This window comes from Sus scrofa, chromosome 16 (genome assembly GCF_000003025.6).
Source record: "Sus scrofa isolate TJ Tabasco breed Duroc chromosome 16, Sscrofa11.1, whole genome shotgun sequence".
Lineage (NCBI taxonomy): Eukaryota > Metazoa > Chordata > Mammalia > Artiodactyla > Suidae > Sus > Sus scrofa.
In genome coordinates this window covers 34,481,579-34,496,013 of record NC_010458.4, presented here as the reverse complement: position 1 = coordinate 34,496,013, position 14,435 = coordinate 34,481,579, and the positions used below count along the sequence as shown (strand labels likewise).

At 37.2% G+C, this 14,435-nt stretch overlaps 1 protein-coding gene and 1 pseudogene across 1 annotated transcript in view; one reads left to right on the top strand and one right to left on the bottom strand.

Moving 5' to 3' along the window:
• Nucleotides 1–14,435, bottom strand: part of SKIV2L2 (Ski2 like RNA helicase 2) — a 127,282-nt gene that overhangs the window by 109,495 nt on the left and 3,352 nt on the right. The window contains exons 2-5 of the mRNA XM_003133964.6: nucleotides 9,158–9,295; nucleotides 7,062–7,128; nucleotides 3,832–3,894; nucleotides 2,602–2,714 (exon numbers count right to left, since the gene is read on the bottom strand). Coding sequence (XP_003134012.3) covers nucleotides 2,602–2,714; nucleotides 3,832–3,894; nucleotides 7,062–7,128; nucleotides 9,158–9,295 — 381 coding nt within the window. The remainder of the gene's footprint in view (nucleotides 1–2,601; nucleotides 2,715–3,831; nucleotides 3,895–7,061; nucleotides 7,129–9,157; nucleotides 9,296–14,435) is intronic.
• On the top strand, nucleotides 9,951–10,450 carry LOC100515282 (annotated as a pseudogene).

Below are 14,435 nucleotides of genomic sequence, written 5' to 3'. Positions count from 1 at the left end.
GAAATAGTAAACTGCATGTTGAGAAGAAATATGGAAATTATTAAAAGCCCAAATCAAACTTCTACAGATAAAAAACTTAAGTCTAACACACTAGATAGGGCTAAAAATAGATTAGACACGGGGAGGGGGGGGGGAATGAATAAATTAAAGCCATTTAAGAGAAGCTATGCAAAATTAAACATAGAGAATAAATACCAAAAAATTAAAAAATAGTAACAGTACTGGAGTTCCCACTGTGGGGCAGTGGAAACAAATCCAAATAGTAAATGTGAGAATGAGGGTTCGATCTCTGGCCTCACTCTGTGGGTCGCGGATCTGGCATTGCTGTGAGCTGTGGTGCAGGTCGCAGAAGTGACATGGATCAGGAATTGCTATGGCTGTGGTATAGGCTGGCAGCTATAGCCCTGATTCGACCCCTAGCTTGGGAACTTCCATATGTTGTGGGTGTGCCCTAAAAAGCAAAATAATATTAGTAACAATAGTAATAGTACTGGTGGACTCTGAGACCACTGGAGTACTAAGGGGAACAATCTGAAGTAAAAAATGACTAAAATTTTTCCAACTCAGATGAAAACTAATGAACCATGATCTGAGAAGCCTTACAAACTCAAGCAAAAGAAACATGAGAAGAATTATGTAAAATCACACCATAATTAAACTGACAAAAGTCAGTGATGAAATTAAAAACAAACATCCATCAAAGCAGAATGTAAAGACATAGTAAAGTACTGACCTATAATGAACGGAAAATTAAATCAATTACAACAGATCAGGAAATAACACAGATGAAAGAAGTGGTAGCAAGAACCACTTAAACAGTTTTTAAATTGTATTCTGTACATTCAAGAAGCTGGAGAAAAGTTAAGTACAGATGGAAAACATTAAACACACATACACACACAAATGAAATTCTAGCAAAGAACACTACGTCTGAGATGAAAAATGCACTGAATGGGATGACAGATTAGATAATGCAGGAGAAAAGATTAAGGAATCTGAAGACACAGCATTTGAAAAGACCTGAAATGAAACACAAAGGAGCTCCCACTGTGGCTCAGTGGTTAATGAACCCGAATAGGAACCATGAGGTTGTAGATTCGATCCCTGGCCTCACTCAGTGGGTTAAGGATCCAGCATTGCTGTGGCTGTAGTGTAGGCCGACGGCCACAGTTCTGATTGGACCCCTTGCCTGGGAACCTTCATATGCCATGGGTGCAATCCTAAAAAAGCAAAAAAAAAAAAAAAAAAAGAAACACACAAAAAATGAACATAGCATAAGAGAATCATGATATAATTTTAAGCAGCCAAATATAACTGTGGAGAGCTTAAAGGAAAAGAGCCATAGGGAGCACTTAGAAACAAACCCCTAGAACAAGAAAACGTGAAAAAAAAAACTACACCAAGCACATAATAAAATGCATAAACCACTGATAGAGATAAAAATCTTAAAACGTAGCAAAAAAAGATACATTATCTACAGAAGAATAAAATAAGGATGACAGTGGATTTCTTGTCATAAGCTATGCACATCAAAAGGCATGCTTAAAAGAAAAAAAAAGTAGAATTCTATACTGAGTGAAATTATTTTTCAAAACTGAAGACAAAGTGTAAGAAAGTACACAAAAGTTGAAAGAATTTTTCATCAGGAATACTACTATGCTAAAGGTATTCCCCTTCTTTAAGTAGAAGGAAAATAATGCCATATAAAATCTGGACCGAACATATCAATACATATCAAATCATTTCAAAGGCTGGAGTTTCTGCTGTGGCACTGTGGATTAAAACTCTGACTCCAGTGGCTCATTCAATGCCTGACCCAGAGCACTGGATTAAAGGATCTGGCATTGTTGCAGTTGCAGCTCAGCTTCCATCCCTGGCCCAGGCACTTCCATATGCAACAGATGAGGCCATAAAAATTTTTTTTTTCAAAAGCGTATCAAAAACATTTCCTAAATATAATAAAATTTGTGATGCAGTTATAGCAATAAAAGGAAATTCACAGCACTAAATGCCTATATAAGAAAGAAGTCTGAAATTAATGACTTAACCTTTCTTCCTTTAAAACATTAGAAAAAGAAAAGCAAATGAAGCCCAAAGTAGAAAGAAATACACTAAATTTACTTGCAGAAATCAAATAAAACAAATTTAAACTTTTAAAAGGTACAATAAGAAACAAAGTTATTTTAAAATTTAATCTTGGAATTTCCCATCATAGTTCAGTGGTTAACAAATCCGACTAGAAACCATGAGGCTACGGTTCGATCCCTGGCCTCTCTCAGTGGGTTAAGGATCCGGCATTGCCGTAAGCTGTGGTGTAGGTCACAGACACAGCTCAGATCACGCATTGCTGTGGTTCTGGTGAACGCTGGCGGCTACAGCTCCGATTAGACCCATCGCCTAGGAACCTCCATATGCTGTGGGTGCGGCCCTAGAAAAGACCAAAAAAAAATTTTAATCTTAAAACTACAAGGGAAAAGAGCAAGAGAAGAAAAAGAGGATGTTAATATTTATAAATATTTATACATACAACATAGGAGTACCTAAACACATAAAGCAAATATTAACAGTCCTAAAATTTAATTTAAAAAGAAAGCTACTCACTCAGCGCATACAGTTTTTCCTGCTGATGTATGTGCAGATACTAAAACAGACTGATTATTGTCAACACATTGAATGGCTTCTCTTTGAAATGCGTCAAGAATGAATGGGTATTCCTATAAAAAAATTAATATCTCCATGAATATACCTAGCCACATCTGAGCACACTGTAAAATCAAGAGATGCTACTCTTAGAAGCATTTTGGGAGCATTTCTTTATGAGTCTATTCAGGAAATGTACTACCCACTAGAGAAAATAAGAAAGAGTTTAAAAAAAAAATCTTTAACCAAATAGCATAAAAGTTTTTTCTGCTAATCTCCCAATTATTATATTATGCTTACATATACACTGTATTAATCACAACATAATAATCATTATCATTTATCAAGCATACTTTATGGTAGGCACTGTGCAACACTTTTTCCATATATTATTAATCTTCACAGCGACCCCAAACATAGTTATCATATAGATGGGAACTCTAAAGCTCTGAAAAGTTAAGTCCTCAATGAAGTTCACTCAGCAGAGGCAGAATAACACAGCTATTAAACTTGAACAGTTTAGCCATTTTTTACTTAAAGAAAATGACCTGGAAATTTTCTATTAATCATTTACGGTCTATCACGGCTTCGAAATACATTTAATGTAAGTATTAGAGTTTAAGTTTCATTAGAAGCTTGTTAAACTCTCAAAACTATATGCAAAACTTATTGTACACATATATTTTTCTAGAGAACGATTGATGATTTTCACTAGATTCTCTAAAAAGTTTGAGAATCTTTTTTGTTTAAAAATCTTATCACATGGGAGTTCCTGTCTTGGCTCAGCGGAAACGAATCTGACTAGCATCCACGAGGATGCAGGTTTGATCCCTGGCCTCTCTTAGTGGGTTAAAGATCCAGCGCTGCCGTGAGCTCTGCTGTAAGGTCGCAAATGAGGCTTGGATTCTCCACTGCTGTGGCTGTGGCGGAGGCTGGCAGTTACGGCTCTGATTTGACCCCTAGCGTGGGAATGTCCACGTGCCGTGGGTGTGGCCCTAAAAAGACAAAAAAAAAAAAATCTTATCACATGATGCTTGGTTTTCAGCATGATTGTTTACTGATTTGGCTCTCACCATATGTGACTTCAAATAGCTTCTGGAAAGTATAAAAATATCATTTAAAAGTTTACCTTCAAGATTTTTAGGAAAAAAGACTCACAAAACTATACAAACTATTGTCCCAAGTACAGACCTTTGCAGCTTTTCCAACTCTTGGTTTAAGTGGTAGATAATCTTCATCGGCAGGAAGTGCAACCTGATGTTAAGAAAAAATATATTAATCAGCTTACTATTTGAGAACCAATCCATTCAGCATTCCATAATCAACTATTTTTTGAAAAATAAGTGATAAACTAAAGTGTTTCTGACAGTCTTAGGCACCATAAAATTAATCACATTTAAGAACAAGGCAAAATGCAAAAGCTACAACATTCAAAAAAACTTTCATGGAGTTCCCGTCGTGGCGCAGTGGTTAACGAATCCGACTAGGAACCATGAGGTTGCGGGTTCGGTCCCTGCCCTTGCTCAGTGGGTTAACGATCCGGCGTTGCCGTGAGCTGTGGTGTAGGTTGCAGACGCGGCTCGGATCCCGCGTTGCTGTGGCTCTGGCGTAGGCTGGTGGCTATGGCTCCGATTCGACCCCTAGCCTGGGAACCTCCATATGCCGCAGGGGCGGCCCAAGAAATAGCAACAACAACAACAACAACAACAAAAAAAAAAACAAAAAAAAAACTTTCATCAGTGCTCATCTAAGAGTAATATTAATTAAAAGCATTTAAGTTTATCTTCCTAAAGAAATTGTGTTAAGGTCTAGGACCTATCTCAGCGATCTTTGTATTTTCTACGTCTAACGTACTTCCAGAAATTAATGAATGCTCAAAAAGGCCTAAAAACTGATGGACATAAAAAGAGATGCCACTATATGAAAGAAAACTATGGGTAATAAAATGATACTACTTCCTGGAACAGGAAACTGATTTTCCTCCAGTGAAGGTTAGGATCTGGAGAGCACTCACAACATAACTAAATCCCCAAACCTTAAGCCAATTAGTGGCAAAGGGGCAAAGTAAGGTGACAGAGAAGTTAAAAATAATTTCTAAAAGAAAAACTTCAACAAACAAGTATTGGATAAGACTCAGAAATAGAGAAGTTGCAATAAATTTGCAATTCAATTAAAATCAAGATGATGTGAGTAGCATTTCAGAAAGAAATAACTAAAAACTAAAAACTGAAAAGTGAAAACACGGGGTTCCCTTTGTTTTGGCACAGCAGAAGTGAATCCGACTGAGAACCATGAGGTTGTGGGTTCAATTCCTGGCCTCTTTCAGTGGGTTAAGGAACAGGCATTGCTATGAGCTGTAGTGTAGGTCGCAGACTCGGCTCGGATCTAGCGTTATCATGGCTCTGGTGTAGGCTGGCAGCAAAAGCTCCGATTAGACCCCTAGCCTGGGAACCTCCATATGCTGCAGGTGTGGCCCTAGAAAGACAAAAAGAAAGAAAGAAAGAAAAGTAAAACAACAAATTGTGTAACCTAATGCATAATACCCATAATGAATGTGCTGGAAGAAATGTGACATTCTAAATGGAATTGAAAGGTAAGACAAAAGTTAGAATTAGGTAATTTATCCAGTGCATATTATCCAAGAGTTAAGAGTTGTTTTTATTACTGAATGAACCCTTCTGGGGACAGGGATAGTTTTCATCAAAAAAAAAAAGCAACCTAGAACAAAAGACAAGTTTTTGAACATTCATACCCTGAAAAGAAAGAGCAAATACAAAAGACATTAGAAACAGGAAAGGGAAAATGGAATGTTCCAGTCTTTGTGGAGGGAGGATAAGACATAACCAAGCACAATGGCAGAACAACCCTCATTAGTCTAACACCTTTTTCTTTGAGTGAATTGACTTCAACTTTGTATCCTCAAACCTCTTGATAAATAAAAGGTAAAGTTACCTGCTAAAAAAGTGAGAGGAGATAACCAAATGGAGGGCTTAAGGATAATCGTGAAGGAGTACAGAAAGAACTTCCGGCCTCCTGAGACAAAATGTTTGCTTATTTGTTTTTTTTTTTTTTTTTTGTCATTTGTCTTTTTTGTTGTTGTTGTTGTTGCTATTTCTTGGGCCGCTCCCACGGCATATGGAGGTTCCCAGGCTAGGGGTTGAATTGGAGCTGTAGCCACCAGCCTACGCCAGAGCCACAGCAACGCGGGATCCGAGCCGCGTCTGCAACCTACACCACAGCTCACGGCAACGCCGGATCGTTAACCCACTGAGCAAGGGCAGGGACCGAACCCGCAACCTCATGGTTCCTAGTCGGATTCGCTAACCACTGCGCCACGACGGGAACTCCTGCTTATTTGTTTTTAATCCCATCTTTTTAAGGCCACAGTATCAAATTGGGTCTAACATAAGCATTAAACAAATGACCAAATGGATATTATACCTGCCAAACTGAGTGCTAAAGGAAGATAAGGAAATTTCAAGTAGAAAAACAGGTACTTAGACAAAAATGTGGTTCCAAATCTACATCAAAAGCAATTTTTTGGAGTTCCCATCATGGCGGAGGAGAAACGAATCTGACTAGGAACCATGAGGTTGCGGGTTCAATCCCTTGCCTCTCTCAGTGGGTTAAGGAGCTGGTGTTGCCATGAGCTGTGGTGTGGGTTGCAAACACAGCTCGGATCTGGTGTTGCTGTGGCTGTGGCGTAGGCCAGCAGCTGTAGCTCCAATTTGACCCCAAGCCTGGAAACCTCCATGTTCCACGAGTATAGCTCTAAAAAGCAAAAAAAAAGACAATTTCTGTTCATTTGGAATTGCTTATTTATTCAATAAAGGCTTTTAACAGTATTCCCCAATTACCTGTATAATGTATAAGGTTACACAGTAAAGGTAGAAGCACTTAATAAGAAAAACTATTAAACAGTTTCCTTGTGTCCCAATGTTTATACTCTCACTGATAAAGGGCTATCAGTGACCACCACCTTGTGGCAGAACAATGAAACTGCATGTCATCAGAGCAAGACATGAAAAAACACAAGACTTGCAAAATGTTAGTTACTTGACTTTTAAGAGCATGTACTAAATACCTACTCTGGACTGGGTACCCTACCTGATTTTTTTCATAAACTTCAAAACAGCCCCACGATGTAAATCCCATTATTCTAAAGTTACAATTTTTTTTAAAAAAATGTCAAAGAGGTTTAAGAAATATATTCAAGATTGTAGTTAGGAAAAGTGCAGTGCCGGGATCTAAGCTCAGGTTTGAATACAAAGCCCCAGTTTCCTCCACTAGACTAGGTGCACTGCACAGAAACTACTTACTGTTTCCAAAGCCCTTAAGGCTAAACTGCTTGTCCACTAGCAGACTAGATAGTTCAAAGCAAAAGCCCACTAATAACACCAACTATGATATACTGTGCTTACCTCATGTGTACATCCTTCAACAGTTTCAACTGATTGTACCTTGACTCTAGGCATCAAATCTGCCAAACTTTAAAAAAAAAAAAAAAAAAAAAAAGTTAAAATTACATTAAAATAAATGACTGAGAATTATATATGCTTATAATTCAAAATGGTCAGTTAGGATCTTTTATTATAAACACAAAACAAATTGACAGAATACTACACTATAAATCAACTATAACAAAAAAAATTTTTTAAAAATACAAACCAAACAGAATCTAAGTGGATTACTCAAAGAATTATGTCAGCTTACTTCCACTAACTATTTTGAATAAAAAGTATCCTTCCAAAGCATTATTACTACTTCAAAACACAAAGCTGCTTATAAAACCATTACATGATAGGAAGAAAAATAAACTAGCATAAAACAATGTTGCTATAAAGTGTTCCCTATTCTCATCAAAATCATAAGTTACACTTATCTAGATTGTCTATTTATAGATTCTAATAAAACACAGCTGCAGATAAAGATTTAATTTAATGTAGACAAATCATTAATTTATCCACAACTATGACTGAAGCAGATGAATTTCCACACTAGATTCATTAATCTCTTATTGACTGTACTTTTGATATTTATTTTATATCAACAACTACTTTGCATAAAACTCAAGGGTTACTATAATAAGCAACAATGATTTTTAAATTGTTGATATTATTTTGTAATCTATTCCTCTCGCCTGGGTAAATGGTGTATCTTAAACAGTTCAGTGACACATCTAACCACAATTTACAGTAGCTACTTTGCTACTGACAACAAGAGCTGTTTAAAAAAAAAAAAAAGGAGTAAAATCTTCATTGTAGTGCCACGCTATAATACGGCAAACAAGGAGTTCCCATTGTGGCTCAGCGGAAACGAACCCAACTAGAATTCATGAGGATGTGGGTTCAATCCCTGGCCTCGCTCAGTGGGTTAAGGATCCTGCATTGCTGTGAGCTGTGGTGTAGGTCGCAGATGTGCCTCAGATCCTGTGTTGCTGTGGCTGAGGTGTACGCCAGCAGTTGCAGCTCCGATTTGACCCCTAGCCTAGAAACTTTCATATGCTGCACTCACAGCCCTAAAAAGCAAAAAAAAAAAAAAAAAAAAAAAAAAAAAAGGAGTTCCCATCGTGGCACAGTGGTTAACGAATCCAACTAGGAACCATGAGGTTGCGGGTTCGGTCCCTGACCTTGCTCAGTGGGTTAACGATCCGGCGTGAGCTGTGGTATAGGTTGCAGACGCGGCTCGGATCCTGCGTTGCTGTGGCTCTGGCGTAGGCCGGTGGCTACAGCTCCGATTCAACCCCTAGCCTGGGAATCTCCATATGCCGCGGGAGCAGCCCAAGAAATAGCAAAAAGACAAAAAAAAAAAGGCAAACAAGAAGGGAAAAGTAGTCACAATCATCACTAAAATATGAAACAGGTCAACCTAAGAAATTGGCATCAATTTCTAGAAAGTTTCAGCTTTCTATTTGTAAAGTTCCTGGGCCAGGAATTGAACCGGAGCCACAGGAGTGACCCAAGCCACTCTAGTGACAACACTGAGTCCTTAACCCACTGCACCACAAGAGCAATTCTAGAAAGTTCCAACTTTTGAAATCGAGAAACACCAGCTATTTCAGCCATGGGTCTCCTTCATTGTTAAGTCTTGAGATTCATAGTCACTCCTCTACTGCTACATGCTACAGTGAAAACCAGTTCCTCCTAATGCTCCTTCTCACTTATTCCTTCCAATGGGTTATATTCTTTCCCTTTATCCCACTCTTCCAGTGATCCTCTTCTTGGGACATTAACAAATAATAAGGAAATAAAGTCATTTCTTCTTTTTAAAGCTTCCAGATTCATTCTTAAAACTGGACTCTAAAGCAATAAAAAATGTTCTCGTCTATACTGTTTCCCATTTCCCCAAACTCAGAAAATGTTCTACATTTTTAGCTTTCTATGAATATACAAAGTATATTTATCTTCACTTCTCTGTATCGGCAAATACTTTCATAAAGTAACAATATATAAGCAATTTCCAAAATTTAGGGCAACCACCCAAGGCTTGCTAACATTTATGACAGTGAAAATATTACCTTAAGTCTTCAGTTATTGACTCTTCTACCCTGAGCTTCTTTCCAAAAATGGGTTCATCTGTGCCCTCAAAGTCTGCATCTCTCTTGGTCTTTCCAATATTAGTTGACTCTGTTTGTAATTTACCATCAAAATGTTTTCTGAAAAGTAAATGGTTTAGAATGAACTCTGCTGTATCACTTCTTACTTTAAAGGTGACCCCATAAAATATTATTCCATATATAACATATACTATTAACAGAAAAAGTCATGTAAGTAGATGTAACAAATCGAAACTAGCTAAAGCCTAGAATACCCTAATTTTAACTAATAAAACTGAACACAACTTGTTTTTCATATTTTCTTGGAAAATCTATTTTAAAAATATTTTGCAACTCATATTAACATAAATGCTAATATACACCATATGATCCAGCAATCCACTCCTGGGCATCCATCTGGAGAAAACCATGCTTGGAAAAGATACATGTACCCCAACGTTCATTGCAACACTATACACAATAGCCAAGACACAGAAGCAACCTAAATGTCCTTCAACAGAGGAGTGGATAAAGATGCGGTACTATATACAATGGAATATTACTTGGACATAAAAAATAATGGAATAATGACTTTTATAGCAACCTGGATGGACCTAGAAATTATCATGCTAAGTGAAGTTAGTCAGACAGTGAGACAAACATTATATGCTATCACTTATATGTGGAATGTAAAAAAGAGTAGAATGAATTTATTTGAAAAACAGAAACAGATGCACAGACTTTGGAAAAACTTACGGTTACCAAAGGAGGCAGGTAGAGGGGGAAGGATGGACTGGGGGTTTGGGATGGAAATGTTCTAAAATTAGGTTGTGATGATGGTTATACAACTATAAACATAAAAAAATTCATTGGCTTTTTTTTGGCCTCGTTGCAGCTGAGAGAGCAAGATGGGTCACCAACAGCTCTACTGGAGCCAACCGAGAAAATTTGGTCAAGGTCCTTGCACTTGCTGCATCTGCTCAAACCTGCACAGTCCGATCCAGAAATACAGCCTCAGTATGTGCCCCCAGTGCTTCCACCAGTATGCGAAGGATACTGTCTTCATTAAGTTAGACTAAATGAGCTTCCTTGAATGGGTCACTCAGGACATCTACTTTACGCAGAAACAATGCTAGTTCTTTGTACATAGAATAAACATTAAAAAAAATTCATTGAACTAAAAAAAATCTTAGGAGTTCCCATCGTGGCACAGCAGAAATGAACCTGACTAGGAACCATGAGGTTGCAGGGTTCGATCCCTGGCCTCACTCAGTGGGTGAGGATCCAGCATGGCTGTGAGCTGTAGCGTAGGTTGCAGACACAGCTCAGATTTGTTGCTGTGGCTGGGGCATAGGCTGGCAGCTACAGCTTGGATTAGACCCCTAGCCTGGGAACCTCCATATGCTACAGGTGCGGCCCTTCAAAAAAAAAAAAAAAAAATCTCTCTCTAATGACATGACATTACTATTTGGGAGAAAATATTTTGTGGTGGTTGGATTCAATGGTCAAAAGTAGTGACAAAAAATGGTGCTTGGTGGACTAGATATCCATGGGGAAATTCAATCTGACCCCCTATGCTCGTTAAACAATAAAATCAATAACGATATTAGATTGAATTGTGAAAGGCAAAAACAGCAAAGCCTCTAGAAGATGAGAAAATGATCTTAATGCTTTATTATATGTCATTAAATTATTAATCAAAAGGTAAGTAAGACTGCATTGAAACTAAGAATTTCTATAAATCAAAAGGTACCAGGGAGTTCCCGTCGTGGCTCAGTGGTTAATGAATCGGACTAGGAGCCATTCGGTTGTAGGTTCAACCCCTGGCCTTGCTCAGTGGGTTAAGGATCCAGCATTGCTGTGGCCATGGTGTAGGCCGGCGGCTACAGCTCCGATTAGACCCCTAGCCTGGGAACCTCCATATGCCACAGGAGGGGATCTAGAAAAGGGGAAAAAAAAAAAAAAAGTACCATTAAAAGAATACAGAGGAAAGACAGAATGGGAGAAATCACACACATAACTGACAAAAGGCTAAAAAAAAGACAACTCAATTAAAAAATGAGCAATAGAGTAGAATAGGCACTTTACAAAAGAGGCTATCCAAATGGCCGAAAGCATATGAAACAGGGCTCAAAAACCATCAACTACCAGGAAAATGTAAATCAGACTATATAGAAAAAAAAAGCTCAAAAAAAGGAGTTCCGTCGTGGCTCAGTGGTTAACAAATTCGACTAGGAACCATCAGGTTGCGGGTTCGGTCCCTGCCCTTGCTCAGTGGGTTAAGGATCTAGCGTTGCCGTGAGCTGTGGTGTAGGTTGCAGATGCGGCTCGGATCCCGCGTTGCTGTGGCTCTGGTGTAGGCCAGTGGCTACAGCTCCAATTCAACCCCTAGCCTGGGAACCTCCATATGCCGCGGGAGCGGCCCAAAAAAATAGCAAAAAGACAAAAAAAAAAAAAAAAAAAGACTATATAGTACATCGGTGGCTCTCAAATTTTTGATCACAGAAGACTTTCCCAGTCTAAAAGTTAATAAGGATTCCAAGGATTTTTGTTTATGTAGTTTTATCTATTGATATTTACAATATTATATATTAAAACAAAAAAATTATTCATTTAAAAATGGCAATAAAAGAACTATTAGGAGTTACCATAAATAGCATTTTTGATTAAAAATTATTTTCCAAAAAAATATAATGAACATAGTGGCAATGTTTTACATTTTTGCAAGTTTCTTTAATATCTGGCTTAATATAAGGCAGCTGGATGCTGATCTATTTTGACATTCACTTTGTGATGCACTGTTTTTGCCTGAAGTATATGAAGAAAAAGCCAGCCTCATGGAGCCTTATATAGTTGAAAAAGAGCAAACTTTTCAGATAATTGTAAATATTCCTCTGATCTCATACCAGAACTCAATCAGACTTTGAGAAGTACTGCTAGAGTTACAGATATGAATTATACAAATATATACCATATGATCCAGCAATTCCACTGGGGATTTTTCAATGGTTGAGTCAAAACCAGACACAAAAGAATATATTCTGTATGAGTCCACTTACATTACATTTACAAACAGGAAAAAAAAAATTAAAGTGGTTATCAACTTAGTTTTCTGAGGGAAAAAGAAGGATTTCTGTAATATTCTATTTTTTCTCCCGATGGGGGTTACATTCATTAGTGTGTTCACTTTATGAAAATTCATCCCATGACTTTCAGACATTTCCTTTTCTTTATGTTTTACTTCAGTAGAAAAGTTTTTTTAAAGAGCAACAAATAGTAGTATTAATCTATACACTTGAATAACCTTTCATAATGAAGTTTATTCTTTGCAATTTAGCAAAACCTGAACTCTGAAAATCCTCTCACTCTCAATTTAGTTTAACAGGTATTCATACTTGTCCCATATTACTTACATGAATCTCCTTTGGACAAGCCATCAATATCCTTGGGCTTAACAGGGACAAGGGATAATATCAGTAAAAGAAGACATGTGTATAATAAACTGTGATCCCTCCAGTTCTAACATTTTATTATTCTATGTCTGAATTAGTAAACATCAACCAAACCACTATAATTAAAACCTACTGGGAGTTGGTGACAACTATAAAGCAAAGAAATATAGTTCCTACACCTTTGAGAACTTTAAAACCTAAATTCATGGGAGAATACTTTCCTTCAGAAGAGCTCTAGTATTCCTTAATACTGTATTCAACTGCATTCTTATCTAAACAATTGAATCTGAATCTAACCATCAGCCCTGTCCAAGATATATGCATGCCAGATGCCTATATAACTTTAAATTTCTAGTAACCATTATAAAACAGTTTAAAAAGAAATCAATTTTAATATATTTCATTTAGCCCAAAACACACAAAATATTATCATTTCAGTACATCATCAAGATAAAATACAGTGTATGTTTCATAAAACATCAATTATAATTAGTTACATTAGTCACATAGTGGCTGCCTAAGTTCTCAGGTCACTGGTGTGGTACAACAGTGGTTATGTTCAAGTAGCCCTTATTTTACCTAATAATGACTCCAAAGTGCAAGAGTAGTGCTGCTGGCAATTTGGATATGCAAAACAGAAGCTGTAAAATGCTTACTTTAAGTGAAAAACTGAAAGTTGCCAACTTATACATTGTTATAATTTTTATATTAGTTATTTTAATTTATTGTGCCTAACAACTTATAAGTTATGTTTTATCCTAAGTATATATGTATGCATAGGAAGAAACATACTACATACAGGGTTTGTTTAGTATTTGCAGTTTCAGGCATCCACTGGTGTTCTTAAAACCTATCTCCCTCACATAAAAGGAGGGGGTACTAATTAATATACATTGGATAGTACAGCTCTACATAAAAGAACAATTTACAATAAATACTTGAGGGCAGAGAAGCTAGTTAAACAACAGGATAAGAAAGCAAATTCAGAATATGGGAAACTATATGGACAAATGCACTGGTTTCTCCTCTCACCCATCCCTCTAAAAGAAATTAGTGGCATAAGGAAAAAATAAGGAGACTGCTGTAAAATAAAAAATTTAAGGGATACAACAAACAGTATATGGACTTTGTCTGGATCCTGATTCAAATAAACCATTTCCAAAAATATACCTTAGAGACAACAGGGAAAATCTCTCTCTGGATTGACTATTCAATGACATTAAAGATTTACTGTCAATTTTGTTGGATATAACAATGGTATGACAGCTATGTTGGAAAAGAAAATCATTATCCAAAAGAAATTCAAACTGAAATATTTAGGGAGAAGTAACATGATTAGCGGCACTTGATTTATAGGAAAAAAAAAAGTGGGGTACGCAGACTGACCATGACCTGATATAACTGAAGCTGAACTATTTGAACATGGAGTTTTTCATATTATTCTCTTAGATAATTCTCATATTACAAGGTTTTGGTTTTTTTTTTTAAAGCATCCAGTTGGCATACAGTGTTTTGTTTTTTTTTTTTTGTTTTGTTTTGTCTTTTGTCTTTTTAGGGACACACCTGCGGCATATGGAAGTTCCCAAGCTAGGGGTTGTGTCCAAGCTGCACCTGCCAGTCTATGCCACAGCAAAGCCAGATCAGAGCTATGCTGCAACTTGCAGCAATGCCAGATCCTTAACCCATCGCATGAGGCCAGGGATCGAACCCACAACTTCATGGATACTAGTCAGGTTCTTAACCTGCTAAGCCATCATGGGATCTCCTGGTCTAGAATATTAAATTCACAGGACAAGATCCTCTGAAGT